Source organism: Talpa europaea (genome assembly GCF_964194135.1).
Source record: "Talpa europaea genome assembly, chromosome: 13".
NCBI classification, from domain to species: Eukaryota; Metazoa; Chordata; class Mammalia; order Eulipotyphla; family Talpidae; genus Talpa; species Talpa europaea.
This window is the reverse complement of record NC_140080.1, coordinates 32,096,336-32,111,640: the sequence shown is the minus strand read 5'-3', so window position 1 is coordinate 32,111,640 and position 15,305 is coordinate 32,096,336. Positions and strand designations below refer to the sequence as shown.

Sequence of the window (15,305 nt, the reverse complement as noted above, 5' to 3'; positions counted from 1 at the left end):
CATAAAGACCCCTCCAAAAAAAAATTATTTGTTTACCTAGTATTATTTTTTTCCCTCTTTCATAAATAGAATGATTTTCTTCTAATTGTAAAAATGCCTGCTCAGGGCCTCCCTGGTGGCGCAAGGGGTTAAGCACAGCACTGTGACCCTATCCGCAGCATCTGCAGCACCGAGTTCGATCCCCTGCCTGCCAGGGAGCAACCCACATGGCGCAGCAGACCTCTCCTGTCTCACCCGCTGCTCCCCTCAGCAGTGTATTTCAGTAGATCTGCCTGTTCTGTTCCCCGCTCTGTCTCTGGTGAATCTTCTCACTGCCCTCCCCCCCAGACCTCTGGCCTGTTCCCCAGTTCTTGCATGTATAAATGAATAAATCTTAAAAAAAAAAATGCCTGCTCATTTGGGAAATATATAAAAGTAGAAAAGATAAAATGATTCCCACCATCCCACCAGATATAACAAATTTTCATTTAATATATGTGTGTGTTAAACACTGGAATAAATCCATATGAAGTTTTGTGTATTTTATCACTCACTAATATACTGTGGGCACTTTTTCAGTTTAATCATTACTTGAGAACATGATTTATAATGACTGCCTAGTAGTCCATTGTTTAACAATGTATTTCAGTCATCACCAATAGGACATTTATTTGTTGCCACTTTTCCTCCATTAGGAATAATACCATTATGAACAGCAGTTCTGGATGAATTGCTAGGTCAGGGGACATGACCTGGTGTAAGGCTTTTGGTACATTTGTTGAATTACTCTCAGGAAAGCTTGTACCAGTTTATTCTCTTTCTATGAATGTATAAACTTCATGTATCAAACTGTTCTCTCTCCTTTCACCAGAGTGAATATATAGTTCATATCTTTTGTAATTAGAAACAAAATTCATGTCATGTTTTCCAAAAGAAGAAAATAAGCGTGATTTTTTTTTTTTCCCATTAAACTGATGGGAATCCTGAGGCCCTTGGGGGAGTACCTTGAACACTTGCTTTATGAAGTTTAGCAGTTGGTTCTAGGGAGACTGAAAAAGTATTTCTGGATATTTGTGCTTGGCCCCTCAGAGATCTGTTGACAAATGGGCCAAGTCAGGTGGACCTGAGAATATTAAGTAGGTGGTTCTGAAAAGACATTATGGGATGGACAATTGGTGAGGAGGGAACTGAAAATTCATTCTGATAAGACACCAGGGGGAGATTACCGATGCTGAGAAACCAGTCTGAAAGAATTCAAAGTTGGGGCCTCCTTGGTAGGGCAAGGGGTTAAGGAGAGCACTGTGAAGCTATCTGCAGCCACTGCAACACAGCCTCTGCAGCACGACTTCGATCCCCAGCCAGCCAGGGAGCTACCCACATGGCGCAGCAGACCTCTCCCATCTCGCCCGCTGCTCCCCTCAGCAGTGTATTTCAGTCAGTCTGCCTGTTCTGTTCCCTACTCTGTCTCTGGTGAGTCCTCTCACCCCCCACACCTCCTGTATCCCAGTTCTTGTGTCAATAAATAAATAAATCTTTAAAAAAATAATAATTTTTTTTAAAAAGAAAGAAGGAATTCAAAGTTGGTTCCAAAGAGATTCAGAGGTGGCCAGCAGGTTGGGGTGGTTTTGTTTCTCTTTCTCCTAGACCCCCTTCAAGAATTCTAGATGGACCTACATTGGACGTGCTTTAGTTTGTTCCATAATGAGGCACAGTTTGGCTCTCCAGAACTTGGTCACTAGGCTTGAAAAAGTTCTAGGATGAGAAGTTGGTTCTAAGGAGAAATGAGTTTCTGAGGAAGCTGAGGTGGTTTTCTCTAAAGCGGGCACCCACTGCTAGTTCTGTGAAAACAGCGACTTCTGGTTTTGTTACCCTGACCCTGGTGGACAACCTGACCTAGCTGGTCACAGGGATGGAGACATTTCAGGATAGGTTCATCTCCACCCATTTGCCCTCCCCTCCCTCAAAATAAATCTCAAGAGAGAATTTCCAGAGGACTTCCATCCCCCAACTCCTACCACCTCAACACACAGAGCCTGCTCTTTGATTTCTAGTGGGCAAGTCAGCACCACCATCCTAGAGGGTTTTATCTTTCCAGCACTGGGGCTGGTCACAGCATAGGCCCTGGAAATTAGCAGGGGAGAAGGCCCCTGGGGACATCGATATAATTTACATACCATGAAGTTGAACTATTTTAAGCACACAATTTAATGACTTTTAGTACCTTTATAGTGTTGTTCAAGCATTGCAATCCAGTTTGAGGGCATGTGCATCATCCCCAAAAGAACAAGCTGATTTGCAATGAATCAGTGCCTGCATTTCTCCCCAGCCCCTGGCACCTACCAGTTTGCCCTCTGTCTCCATAGATGTGCCCTTTCCGGACATTTCATATAAATGCAGTCATACAGTATGCAGCTAACTTTACTGTAACAGTTTTGTGGCTTATCAATATTGTAGTGCACATCTGTATTTTATTCCTTTTTAGTGAAAAATGGTTATTTAATTGTTTGAATATACCACCTCTTCTTTATCTGTTCACCAGTTGAATAGATATTTAGATTGTTTCCATTTGGGGGCTATTATGAGGAATGCTATTATAAATGTTCACACACATACCTTTGTGTAAATGTGTTTTCATTTCTCTTGGGTATATAGAGGGGTGGAATTGCTGGTTCATATGGTTACCATATGTTTAACTATAAGAAATGGCTAACCCATTTTCCAAAGTGATCGTACCTTCTTCCATGCCCACCAGCCATGTATGGAATTCCTGTATTTCCACATCCCATCATCACCAACACTTGTTATTGTCTATCTGGAAAGGATAATAGTGGAGGAAATGTTTGGAGGTGATGTATATGTTCACTGTCTTGATTGTGTTTTCACCTGTGTACACGTGTCAGGACTCCTCAACCTGTATACTTTATAGGGAGAGTTTATTGTGCATCAACTATACCTCAATAAATTTGTAATAATAATAATAAGCCCAAGTTTACTGAGGAGAACGGGCTTTTGGAGAGAGCTCCCTAAAAGGGAGATGAGATAATGTACTTGGATCTGAGGAGCTGAGCTAACAACCTAAGATAACTTCCTCTATTTTTTAAGATTTTTTTTTAATTTTTATTTTTTTTTAAATTTTTTTTTAATAGAGGCATGTTTTATTTATTTATTTATTTGTTTGATTGTTTGTTTGTTTATATAAGCACTGGGTACAGTCAGAAGCGCAGAAGGGTAAGATAATTCACCAGAGCCAGAGCCGGGAGCCGAGCAGGCAGAAGAACCGAAGTACACTGCTGAGGGGAGCAGCGGGCGGCAGGAGAGGTCTGCGCGCCATGTGGGACCCTCCTCCGGCAGCCGGGGATCGAACCAGCGCTGCAGAGGCCGTGGGCAGCTTCGCAACCCAGCGCTCAACCGCTGCGCCACCGGGGAGGCCCCTAAGACAACTTCTTAAGCAAGCTTTGACACAAAGGGCTCTCCTAAGTTCTAGTAATGGGAAAAGGGAGACAGGAAATAAAATTACTGAAGTGGAGGGCTAGATCTGCTACTGGGTACAAAAATTTTATTGTTGTCCAAAGGTTTATGGATGAAATGTAGAAATCTTATTAGCTCAACATCTAATTCTTCTAGATTTGGTCTCATTTTCCTTAGGACATGGTGATCTCAATCTGCTCAAGCTTCTAAAATGGAATCAGGGAAAATAGCAGGGAAAGCCTCTGACCCTATAGTACCTATTTCTGATTTCATTTCTTTCAGGGTGGCTAAGAGGGACTTCAATAGGGGGGGAAAGGAAGAAGGACACATACTTGAAACCCAGGCTGACCATCAGGCCTTCCTGAATGCTTAAAGTCTTTCAAAATGGATGAAGCTGAACATTCCTGAAATTCTAGAGAAAAGAGTTCCTCTCAGGTACTAGGAGGAAGCGTCAAGGGTCCTTAGAATCTTTTCTTTTACTTTAAAATCTAAACCTTCCTTTAGCTGGAGAAGCCTCCCCTTTCCCGCCCCTTCTCTCCTCTTCCCATTCCACTCTCTGTCCAAGTCCCCATCCCTGAAGCTCTCTAGAGAATGTCCCCAGGTAGCAATCAATTGTTCAACACTACCTGGTCCATTCCCAAACCTCAGCTTTTATAAGGATGAGCGCTTTTATCAGCACCACCCTGGGCCCTTGATCTCAGGTTTCCCTCACAGAAGCAAAACTTAAAAGGAATACTTTCTTTTTCTTTCTACCATAGTACTGTAAAATGGGGCCATTTTTTAGTCTTGCCCTATTTCAAATAATGCAAAGGAACTTGATTTGAACAATTTGAACCTCAAGAAATCCTGGTGACAGGACTAATAAAAATCAGCCAGCAGGCTTGGCAGCATTTCTCATCAAGCCATCTGCCTCAGAATCACCCGGGGTGCTTGTTACCATGCTGGTTCCAGGGCCTCTTTCCTGGTCTGAAGAATCAGAGGCTCTGGGAATGTGGCCTGGGAACCTGATTCTGAGGTTCCGTAGAAACATTGGAGACCTCTGCTCAGAGGGAGAGTCCCTTTGCTCCTCCCTTCATATTTTGTTCTTGCCATGTTTTGTTTCTTGAGAGTCTGTGGTGAGATAGTCTTAAGAATGTGTAACAGGCATAGACTTGTGTTCCTGGGCCTAGAGTGAAATGGGGAGGGGTAGGTGGGGCTGGCAAGAGATGTGCCAGCACAAATATTGTCCCATCAGGACTTGGCAATGTTGCCTGGAGCCTCTCAAGGATGTGCCCTTTGCTAATGAAGGTAGCGTGGTTCCTCACTCCAGGGCTTGAGTCTGGTATCATGGGAAAGGGCAGAGATCAACATACTGGTGAGCAAGTATTAGAATAGAAGACAAATAGTTGGACTACTGCCAGGAGCTTGCTGGAATTGCCCTGGCCCCAAGAATTGGTGTGGGTCCATAACCCGGGAGACCCTCAGAGAAAGGAGTAGAGACAGGTTAACTTGGGCTCCACCCAGTGCTTGATAACCTTACTGGGTAGAGGTTTGTTCTTGATTTGGGGGGTCAGGAGTTGGGAGGTGTGTCAAGGCGTGGGAATCCTGGGACACCAAATCTATTGCATCCCTCTGCCCGGTGGATGGTGGTGTCTGACTAATTCATGGAAGACTCATGCTAGGGTTGGAGGTAATGTTTCCATTCAGTAATCCATCCATCCACTCTCCCCAGCAAAGAATCAGCCAACACCCTCCCTGCCTCACACACAAAAGCAAGTCAATCAGGTTGACTCCAACTTACCCTTCCACTTCCCAACTCAATTTTTCCACTTCTCCTAAGCTCCTGGGTAGGCTGAGTGCCCTTTTCTGTGCTCTTATAGAGCCCTATGCCTGTCCATATTATATAACCTAACTCCAGGTTTTAATTTTTTGGCTTACATCTCTGTATCCCCAACCGACAATCTGCATTATTGTTGTAGCCAGCTCAAGGCCTCTCACAGAGCGGGCAGATGCTCACGAGCATCTGTCTTCAGACATGAGGGCCCTTCCAGAGGACTGGGGCCAGAGGAACCTAGCACCTCAGGCCTCTTACATAACGGGGACAGACTTGGTCTAGATGGGAAACTTCCACACCCAGCCAGCTTCCTACCCACTCTGCCCTGTGTCCCAGGAAGCTGCCAAGGATCACAGCTCCAGCTGGCAAGTAATGAGATTTCTTCCTGGAAGGATTCTTGGCTTGAGAACTGGCCCTTGCCTCTTCTAGGCTTCTTCAATTCCCTCAGGTTTCTGGGGGCATGGAGGATGGACGGGAGAGGCTGAGTCAGCCCTAGATTTGTTACTGTCTCCCTTATCTGTCCACCCCTATTCACCAAGGGATTACCAAAAACACAGATTTTTCCCAACCCTGGGTAAAGATGGGGGCAGGGCTGGTCAAACATTTGGGGCCAGGCAAATAGCACTATCTGTGACCACACATGTCCATCCCTCCCTCTGGCCTCCTTGAGCTTTAAGTAACTACAACCACAGTCTATCAGAATGGGCAAGAACAGACCCAGTATTAAGAAAACCCCTACCCAGTCCTTACAACAAACTCACTCACCCCACTGACATACAGTGGGAAGGCTCCTATGAAAGGCCCCCTCAAGCCCCTCCATAGGGAATAATACAGAGTCCGTCCCCAGCCCAGGAAACACACACCCAACCACAGCTATTTTATTTTCCTTTTAATTTTGCTGAAGGATATACACCACATATCCCATGGGCAATAAAGCGCATTCAATGTGTTTATAAGCCAAACAGTCACTTTGTTTAAGCAAACACAAGTACAAAGTAAAATAAAACCACAAAATAATGAACAGCATGTTCATAACATACAAAAATCGCCGCCTACTCAGTAGGTAACTACAACATTCCAACTCCTGAATATATTTATAAATTTACATTTTCAGTTAAAAAAATATACTTCTGAGATTTCAAATTTTTAGATTTTTTTTTCTTACATTCTGGAGAACCGCAGTTGAGTTCAGCCCTCTTTCTTATTTTGCTCCCAAAGCCTCCCCCCAAATCATCACTCCCTGCCCCCCTTAAGGCTAGAGGGGAGCACTTCCCTCACAATTGCACATGTCAAGCCATCAGCAAGGCGTATCACACAAAAGGCACCAAGACGTGAAACTTTTTAAACCAAAAGGACAAAAAAAAAATAACACTTTCAAAAAAAAAAAAGGAGAAAAAACCAAACCATATTTTGCCACATGTGAGAGTACAGTCGGGCAGTATTTACAAAAAGGTTAACGGAACATCACTCTGACACATGCTCTGATTAATACCGAATACTGCTGTTTCAAAAAAAGCTTAAAACTTAATTGTCACAGCATCTTCACAAAAGAAAGGATCACCATTGGTTTGCTTGGCTTTTCTTTTTTTTTCCCCAAAGTGAGAATCTAACTCCAAATAATATAATAGAATATGCAAATTATCTTCACATCAAGAGTACCCCAAGAAAAATGAAATCCATGGCACAGACACTGTACAAGGGTACAGAATTGGGCTCTGAGGGGCCCAGACCCCATTTTGCCAACTCAATTTTCTAGCATTGAAGGGAGCAAGGGGTCAGGCATATGATGGAGATGATACTGAAAAGATATATCCAAAATCCATGCAAATCAAGTTCTTTGGATAGAAGTGAAGAACTTGGACATGGCTGTTTCAGGCAGCTGAATTCAAAGGAAGTAGGAACTGGGGAGGAAGGGGAAGTGGACAGGAAGAATTGTTGGCCAACAGACCTTCCACTCTGACCCTAGGGTCCAGTAGAGGGGGAGGATTTGGCTCTGGGAACCTCCATTTGACCTAAGAGGCTCCCCCTCCTATGACCTTCTCCTCCTCCTGTCCTTTTAAGTCTCTGTGTTTTCTCTCCTCATTTCCCTTTTCCCCTTTAGCAAATTTCAATTGTCCTGGGAGAAAAGGTTGTTGCCATGTCCGAAAGCCCTGTGGAGACGCTGAAGGAGTTGGTGACAGCTGAGGATGGGAAGCTGCTGACTTGGGCTGGGAAAGCAGGAGGAACTGAGGAGTATGTGGTGGCCACCGAGGGTGACGGGAAGCCACTGTGCACAGGGGACGGGTAGGTCGAGGAGCCAGGAGAGGAGTAGGAGGTGGGCACAGGGGAGGGGTATGAGGTGGTGGCTGGGGACGGATAAGAGGTAGTGACTGGGGAGGGATAGGAGGTAGCCACCGGAGACGGGTAGGAAGATAGGGACGAGGTGGCCGAAGAGGACACAACACCTTTGTCTGCCTTTTTGTCCTTCTGTCGCAAGTGGATCTTGGTATGCCTCTTGCGTTCATCGCTCCTGGCAAACTTTCTCCCACAGATGTCACAGGCGAAGGGCTTCTCGCCTGTGTGGGTGCGGATGTGGGTGGTGAGGTGGTCACTGCGGCTGAAGTTGCGCATGCAGATGCGACACTGAAAGGGCTTCTGGCCGGTATGGATGCGAATGTGGCGGGTGAGTTCATCTGAACGGGAGAAGCGGCGGTCACAGGACTCCACTGGGCAGGCATAGGGGCGTTCGTGAGGGGGTGTCTTGCTGGGCCTGTTGGGGTACTTTCGCATGCGGCTGGGTTTGATCAGCTGGGACTGGTAGGTGGTGTTGAGAGCTTTCAGGTCCTGAGAGCCCGATTGTGTGGCAAAGGCCTTGATGGTAGAGAGTGGCGTGAGCGAAGGTTGCTGGGTACGGCTCTCCAGGCCCTGGAAGGGTTTCTGGTCGGGGGTGCCCAGGCTCAGGTCCCCCTGCTGTTGTGGAAACAGGTAGTCAGGGATCATGGGGACCTGGAAGCCACCCTTGACAGTAGGGTAGGCAGGAGGCGGGTACTGGAGGCCAGTGCCTGCTGAACCAGGAAAGGCCTGGCTTTGTGGCTCAGGGAAGATGTCAGTGTTAGGCGTGGGGAAGGTGGGCGCCGCTGAGTAAATGGGGCTGCTGTCATTAGGCTGAACTGCACAGCTCAGGGGTGGGCTCTGGGAGGCAGAGGATGAAGAGGCCGCTGGAGAAGGCGCTGAGGATGAGGTGGCAGGTGGGTTGGTCATGCTCACGAGGCCGCTGACCAGGCTGAAGAGGGGCTCAGGCCACAAGGTATTGCCACTGTTGGGTGCAGGTTCCAGAGAGAAACGGCCAGTGTAGGTGATGGGGGGCAGTCGAGTGGTTTGGCTGGAGTAACTTGTCTCCACCAGAACCTTCTCATTATTCAGAGAGATGTCAGGAAAAGACTCTGGCAGGAGAGAGAGGGGGGAGACATGGTTACTGGAGAGCAATCACTGGAGGGTGAGGAGGACGAGAGCTGCCTGGCAAGAGGTCGGGCCAGCTACCATTGACTCCCGAGCTGGTTAATAATTGATAGCAGCAGATTGCAATGTTCCTGGACCCGCTCCAACGGCAGAGCCCATTTCAATAACAATTGACGCAAATACGGAGAATCCCCCTCCATTGCAGCTCCCAAAGCTCCGCAGCAGCAGCTGCGCGGGCAAGGGATTCCCGCCAGCAACCAAGGGCTACAGATAGTGCGCGCCCCCCTAATCCAGACTACGGGGACATCCCTGGCCAGGGATCACAGTCCTTCCTTGGGGACAGGCAGCAGACAAGGCAAGCCTTTCCCGGGAGGGAGGTGGGGGCGCAGCCCAGCTTATCAAAACAACCCCCCCCTCCACCCACCCACGCAGCCCCACAGCTCTCCATCCAAAACAAAGCTCGCTCCTCTGCGCACCGCTAGGGACAGGGAGGGTGGGGGTGGGGACGGACGTTCCCAGGCATCCGTCTAACACATGACCCTGAGGGTGCGAGGACTGGAAGGGAAACCCCACTTGCACCCCTGAGGTCCAGGAGTGCGGTTGCGGTGAAAGGGGCGCTGCAAAGGCGCTGGAGAAAAAAACTGGACGCCAGGATGGTGGCGAAGGGCTAATCCTCGGCGTAGGCCACTGCTTACCTGCGGTCAAGTGCTCGTAGGGCTGCTCGCCTGCCTCCCCCTGAGGGTTAAAGGCGCTGCTGCTGCTGCTGCTGCTGCTGCTGCCGCCCCCTGCACCTCCACTGCCCGCGCTGCTGCTGCTGTTACCGCCGCTGCCCTCCGGCGCCCCGGTGGCTCCCAGGAACTGGGGAGCCCCGTTGCTCAGCAGCATCATCTCCTCCAGCTTAGGGTAGTTGTCCATGGTGGGCGAGTGAGGAAAAGAGCCGAACGGGTCGGAGATCTGCAGCGGGGACATCAACTGCATCTCGGCCTTGGCTGCGGCCATCCCGGACCGGCGGGCTGGAGAGCTGGTACTGGGGCGGGCGGGCGCAGCCCGGGGTCAGAGCTGCAGGGGACACACTCTCGGGGATCTGGCCGGGTCACATGCGGGGCGCGGGGCACACTGTGGAGAGCGCAGGTGGGCTCCCCAGGCTCGCCCCGGCCGCCGGCCGGCGTGGACGCGGCGCTGCTCGGGAGGCTGGGGCAGGGGCCGGTCCTGCGGCGGCGGAAGCTGGCGGCGGCGGCTGGCGGCGGCGGCGGCGGCTCCCCAAGTTCTGCGCGCTGGGATCTCTCGCGACTCCCCGGATCCGCCTCTATTTGAAGGGTCTGGAGCGGCACGGCCCCGCCCCCGTCGTGACGTACATGGCCATATATGGGAAACAGGAAGCCCTAATATGGCAAGACCGGCCGGGAGGACCCGGAGTGACGTGAAGCCCCCTCGCCCAGAGCGGTGGGCACCGCCATCCCGCACCCCAGGCCCAGAGCCAGGTCCCGCGCCCCGGGCGCCCAGGCCGCGAGGCAGCGCAGGGCTCAAGCCGCAGCCGGGGACTCCGGGACTCGTGCAGCTCCGGAGTTCCCAGTTCTGCCCCCGCCCCTTCCCTCCGCCTCCTCCCCTCCTCCCGGAGCCGGAAGCAGCCGGGCCATATCTGGCCGCGCCATATAAGGCGCTGCCCAAATAAGGACTGTTCCGGCGGGGGATCCTTCCTGCTCCTTATATGGCGTTTCCGGGTCGCTGCCTGCTGCTCCCTGGCTCCCTCCCTCCTTGGTTCGGAGCCGAGAGCCCGAACGAGCGCAGGAGCGGGGGACACCCAGGCGGGGAGGGCTCGGGGCTCCAGGCGCACCGCGGGGCTGGCGGCTCCCCGGCGGGGACTGGGCTGGGGAAGCCCGAGACCAGGGCGGGGGCGAGGGCGTCGGGCCGGGGATCCGCCGCTGTCATCCAGAGCCCGCCCGCCCACCTCTGGGACCGTGGGATCGAGGGGGAGGAGCGGCTGGGTTGGCCTGGGCAGAGGCCGCCCAGGGAGGCGGGGCCCTGGCCAATGACACGGCGCCTTTCCAGGTGTCACCGGGGAAACTGAGGCTAGGAAAGAAGAACCAGATGGTTCTTGGGCCTCAGTGCGTTGCCGTGGGCCACCTCCTTCTTCTCCACCTGGTAATGGAATGGGGCTGCGGAGGCCTGGGGATCCCTCTGCGCCATCCAAAAGGGAAAGGCCGTTCCCCGGGTGAGGAAATCTGATGGCCCTGGGAGACCTGCGTCCTGTTTCCATGAGCTGGTGGTGGTGGGAGACTTTCCCACCTTCATCCAGAACAGGTGGAGAGAGGGCGGGCAATGCGGGAATGTGGAGAGGACTTTCCTGTGGGCTGTCTGGGGACCCCAGGCTTGGCGCAAAGAGGACCTGCTTGGCTGCTTGGTGCTGCCCCCTGGAGGTCCCCTCTCCAGCTAAATGTTCCCGGCCCCAGGCCGAGTGGGCTCTTCCACAGCCTCCTTGCCCCCCCTCCTGGCTCCTGTGCTGGGCGCTGAGCCAGGCCCCGGGAGCCTTAGACGCAGTGAGCGCGAACTGAGCAGGCGCCGCAGTCTGGGCTCTCCCTGCAGTCCCTGGGGAGCCGCCACCGCCGAGGCGCCCAGACTCCGGGCGGGATAACACTCCCCTCCCCGAGCCAGGCCTAGTGTGGGGGGGGGGGGGGGAGGGAAAGAGAAGGGAAGATTCCCGCAGGTCTCCCGGGAGCAGCATGCAGACGGGGAAGCCCTCCCTGTAGGGTCTCCCCGCAGTTAAATGCGCACCCCAAAGAAAATAGGGATTCCGGGAAAGGAAGGCTTCTGCGCTATCTAGATCTGAATGTAGGGGAGGTGCTGTTCTTCTGAATTGCAAAAGAAAGCAGAATGTGTGTGTGGAAGGAGGGTGCTGTCAATGCTGGGAGGATCAGGCTCTCCGTGAACCCAAATAACCTCAGGAGATCAGGATCAGGGGCCTTGAGGAGGGGGCTAACTCTCTCAGCCTTCATCCTTTTGTACCCCCCAACACACACTTATAAATCCAGTTAATGAATCCAGCAATGAACCAGGGCTTCCGTGCTCTAGGTGTGAGCTCCCCATCTCACGTGGCTGCAGCCAGCAGAGGGGCCCATTCCCATTGTCATTAGGGACTTGAATGACGGCCACTGAGAGGCCTGCTGGGCAGAAAGGCAAGGGTGGGGTGGTCTTGGTACCTTAACACCCATTTTGCTACTCCCTGGTGAGACGCTTTGGCCAGGCTTTTTGTAGCTCACTTTTTAAAATTGTAAAATCTGGCTAATATGATACCCACATGGAGGGATTGTTGTGATGACTAAAATTTACATGAACTGCCATCTGTGAAGTCCCAAAGCGCAGTGCCTGCCTTGCAGCTGGCAGTCAATAAGCAGTTGCTAGTGTTATTTTCAGGGGCTTTTGACCCACAAGGTCACCCGTAAAACTACCCACCCATCCTCAGCCTCCAGGCAAACCCCAGTGACCCTTGTCTGAAAAGTTGTACAGAAAGGGAAAAACATTCAAATTTAAACACAAGGGACACTGACCAGAAGAACTAATCTGAATCTCCTTGCTGAAAAATTCTAACAGCAGAATTTTTCAACATTGACTGAGCAGAATCACCCATGGAGCGATGAAATCAAAAGGATATATTCTAGACCAACTGAATCACAATGTTCCTGAGTTTGGGAATGCCAGGACTGAGCAGTACTTTGTCGTAGGATATTTGTTCTGTCCCTGGGAGCCGCCTAGACTCCACAATGAAGAAGGCAAATGTAGTTTTTCTCTCCTGGAAACTACCATTTAGTGGGATAGACAGAACTAAAAAACCATATAAACAAAAAGTATAGGGCCTCCCTGGTGGTGCAAGGGTTAAGGCGCAACCTATGAAGCAATCCACAGCCACTGCAGCACTTGAGTTCGATTCCTGGCCAGCCAGGGAGCAACGCACATGGCAAAGCAGACCTCTCCTGACTCTCCCGCTGCTCCCCTCAGCAGTGTACTTCAGACAATCTGCCTGTGCTGTTCCCCACTCTGTCTCTGGTGAATCCTCTCACCCCCCACACCTCTGGCCTGTACCCCAGATCTTGTATGCATAAATAAATAAATAAATCTTTTTTAAAAAAAGTATAACTTTGGATTATAGTAGGTGTAACATACTGGACCAGCAAGAGAAGGCATCTCAGATGAGATGCATTATGCAGAGGTATAGAGTATGAATGGAAACCCACTGTAGAAAGAGAGGTAAGGAGAGCATTCTAGGCAAAGGACACAGGAAAGCCTTGGCCTTGGTCAATTTAGGGCTTCAGGCTAAGGGGTAGGTAGTGAAATGTTTAGGGCTGAACTGTATCCCTTCAAGGGCACCTCCTTTGTTCTAACTGCTATAGATCACATAGATGAGTGGGTGGCTTTTTCAACCCCAACCTGTCTCCAAGGTATACACCCATGGAAAGCAGCTTCTGCCCAGCAATGGTGAGGGGAGGTGAGCTCAAATTCCCCCACAGGCTGACAGGCCTTAGCCTTCTCGTGATAGTGGGGTAACTAGTGAGAAGGCAGGCCCTGGAAAGGTTTTGCTGCTGTCCTGAGTTCTCAGCAACAGGGCTGGGCATCTGAGTTAATCCATCTATGATGGATTGTCTTTTGGCCAATGGCATACCTCTCTTTGCTGTGACCAGGGGAACATGGTAAAGAAAAATTGACCTTCTCCTCTTTCTCCTTTTCCTAATAAACCTGTCCTTTCAAAATGTACAAGGAAAAAAAAGAAAGAAATGTCCTTCCTCAAGGAGTCACATTTTAGTTTGGGTTTGTGAGCAACCAACTTGTGACCAACAATCCAGATGGGCCTAAGGACTAAAGGAAGCAAGCAGGGGGTGAGTAAGGAAGGCTCTGCCCCCCTGCACCTGGCCTGGGTGCCTACCGGGCCTCATGGGTGCTCAGGGTTGAATTTGAGACTCTTAGATCTTGCCTGCTTGACAACTGGTATCAGAAGCCCTGGAAGAGAGGCCTACAGAGGATCAGCAGGTCTGTACTTAGATGTTCCAGGTGAAAGAGAGAGGAGGAGGAGGCAGAGGTGAGTGAGACCTGAGCTTGGCCTTGGCAGCTGAAGCTCCAGGAGAAAACCTGTGGGAACCATTGAGTATCAGACACCCAACAGAGGGCTGAGCAGGCTACAGCTCTCAAGGGAAAACAAGTCCCTTTTTCCATTGCTGCTTCCTCTTCCTCAGCCCCGGGGCCACGTCAGCACCCACAAGTGCATCTCAGATCGTGGTTTGTCACAGCTGCGGCCAACTTGGGGCTCAGGAAGTGACTCTCGGGTTCAGTCTGGGTTGTCTGTCACACTTTCCAACGGCTGATGGGCTCTGCCGGAAACAGAGGGGCTGGCCTTCAGTGAGCCTTGAGCAGCTCTGCTCCCATCCCAGGGAGGGTCTTAAAGGATGAGAAGAAATCTGAAGAGGCCAGGTATGGGGGAGGCAGAGGTGCACTGAGAGGGTGGGAGAAATAAGACATGGAGATAAACAGGGGAGATGCATCACCCCAAAATGTTGGAGTGTGAGGCCTCTATGCAGTTATAGTTGGGGAAACTGGGTGGCAGAGGAGAACCCTGAGTCCTTTGATAGCTGGAGCAGGGCAAGTTTGGAGAAGGGCCCACGCACAGTGATGCTGAGGCTGAGGCTCAAGCAGAGGGTATTGCTTGGGCTCTGAAGAGGGTGCCTGGCATGTTCTGGATTCAGGGGCTGCCTAAGGAGGATTTAGCCAAGGTTGGGGTGAAGGGTTAAGAGAATTGAGGGCTGGGATGGGTCAACCTGAAAGGTCCTGCACTGGAGTTAGATTAGACCTGAAGTAGAAGACACCGTGGAGGTGAAACAACCTCGGAGCTGGCATTGAGGACATGTTAAGAGAAAAGGGCCTAGGTGGATGGAGGTGAACACTTAGGTAGGGCTCTCTGGATCCTCTCTGCCCCAGAATGTCCTGCATATGCAAAAGGACACTGCCCTTGGACATCAGTCTCTCTGCCCTGGGCTGGGCAGCCCCTCTCCTAGGGCCCAGGGTTGGCTGGATGGCAGGGTCAGAGGACAGTCCAGCCTGTAGCTGGTGACTTCTTTGCTCCTCCCACCCCCAGCTAAGAGTGCGGCAAAACAGGCTGCAGAAATCTCTGGAAGCTCGTTGGGCAGGCAGAGGGAGGGGAGTGTTACATAAGAGCCCACTGATGTGCAGGAAGTCTAGAGCAGCGTTTAGATTAGAAAGGCAGCGTTCTCATCCAGCCCAGAAAGGCAGGAATAGCAACGGCGGTTATTTCTGGCCCCTCACCACCGCCCAGCGCTGGGGCTGCTCAGCTTCATGGTGGGTGAGCTGGGGCTCTGCAGACCTGAGGGGGAGAGGGAGGGGGAGGGAGGCAACAGACAGCCCTTGGGGTTACCCCACTCTGGCACTGGCCTCTCCACCACACCCACACACCAGGAGGCAGCAAGCAAGAACAATAATATCCATGATGTTTGTTTCCTCTGATTTTCCTTCACCTCTAGGTGCCTTCACTACCTCTGACCCTGTGCCTAGCAACCCCAAGACACATTTTGACCTGACACGCTCTGTGTTAAACACTTGACAGGCA

The 15,305-nt window shown here is 51.2% G+C and overlaps 1 protein-coding gene across 1 annotated transcript; it reads right to left on the bottom strand.

The window, feature by feature from the left end:
* Window positions 1-7,357: 7,357 nt before the first annotated feature.
* Window positions 7,358-9,697, bottom strand: EGR1 (early growth response 1; the record flags this gene model as incomplete). Its single annotated transcript, XM_084251906.1, has 2 exons — window positions 7,358-8,682; window positions 9,394-9,697. 2 exons carry the CDS (start codon window positions 9,695-9,697, stop codon window positions 7,358-7,360), a joined length of 1,629 nt encoding a protein of 542 aa, XP_084108032.1.
* Window positions 9,698-15,305: the final 5,608 nt, after the last annotated feature.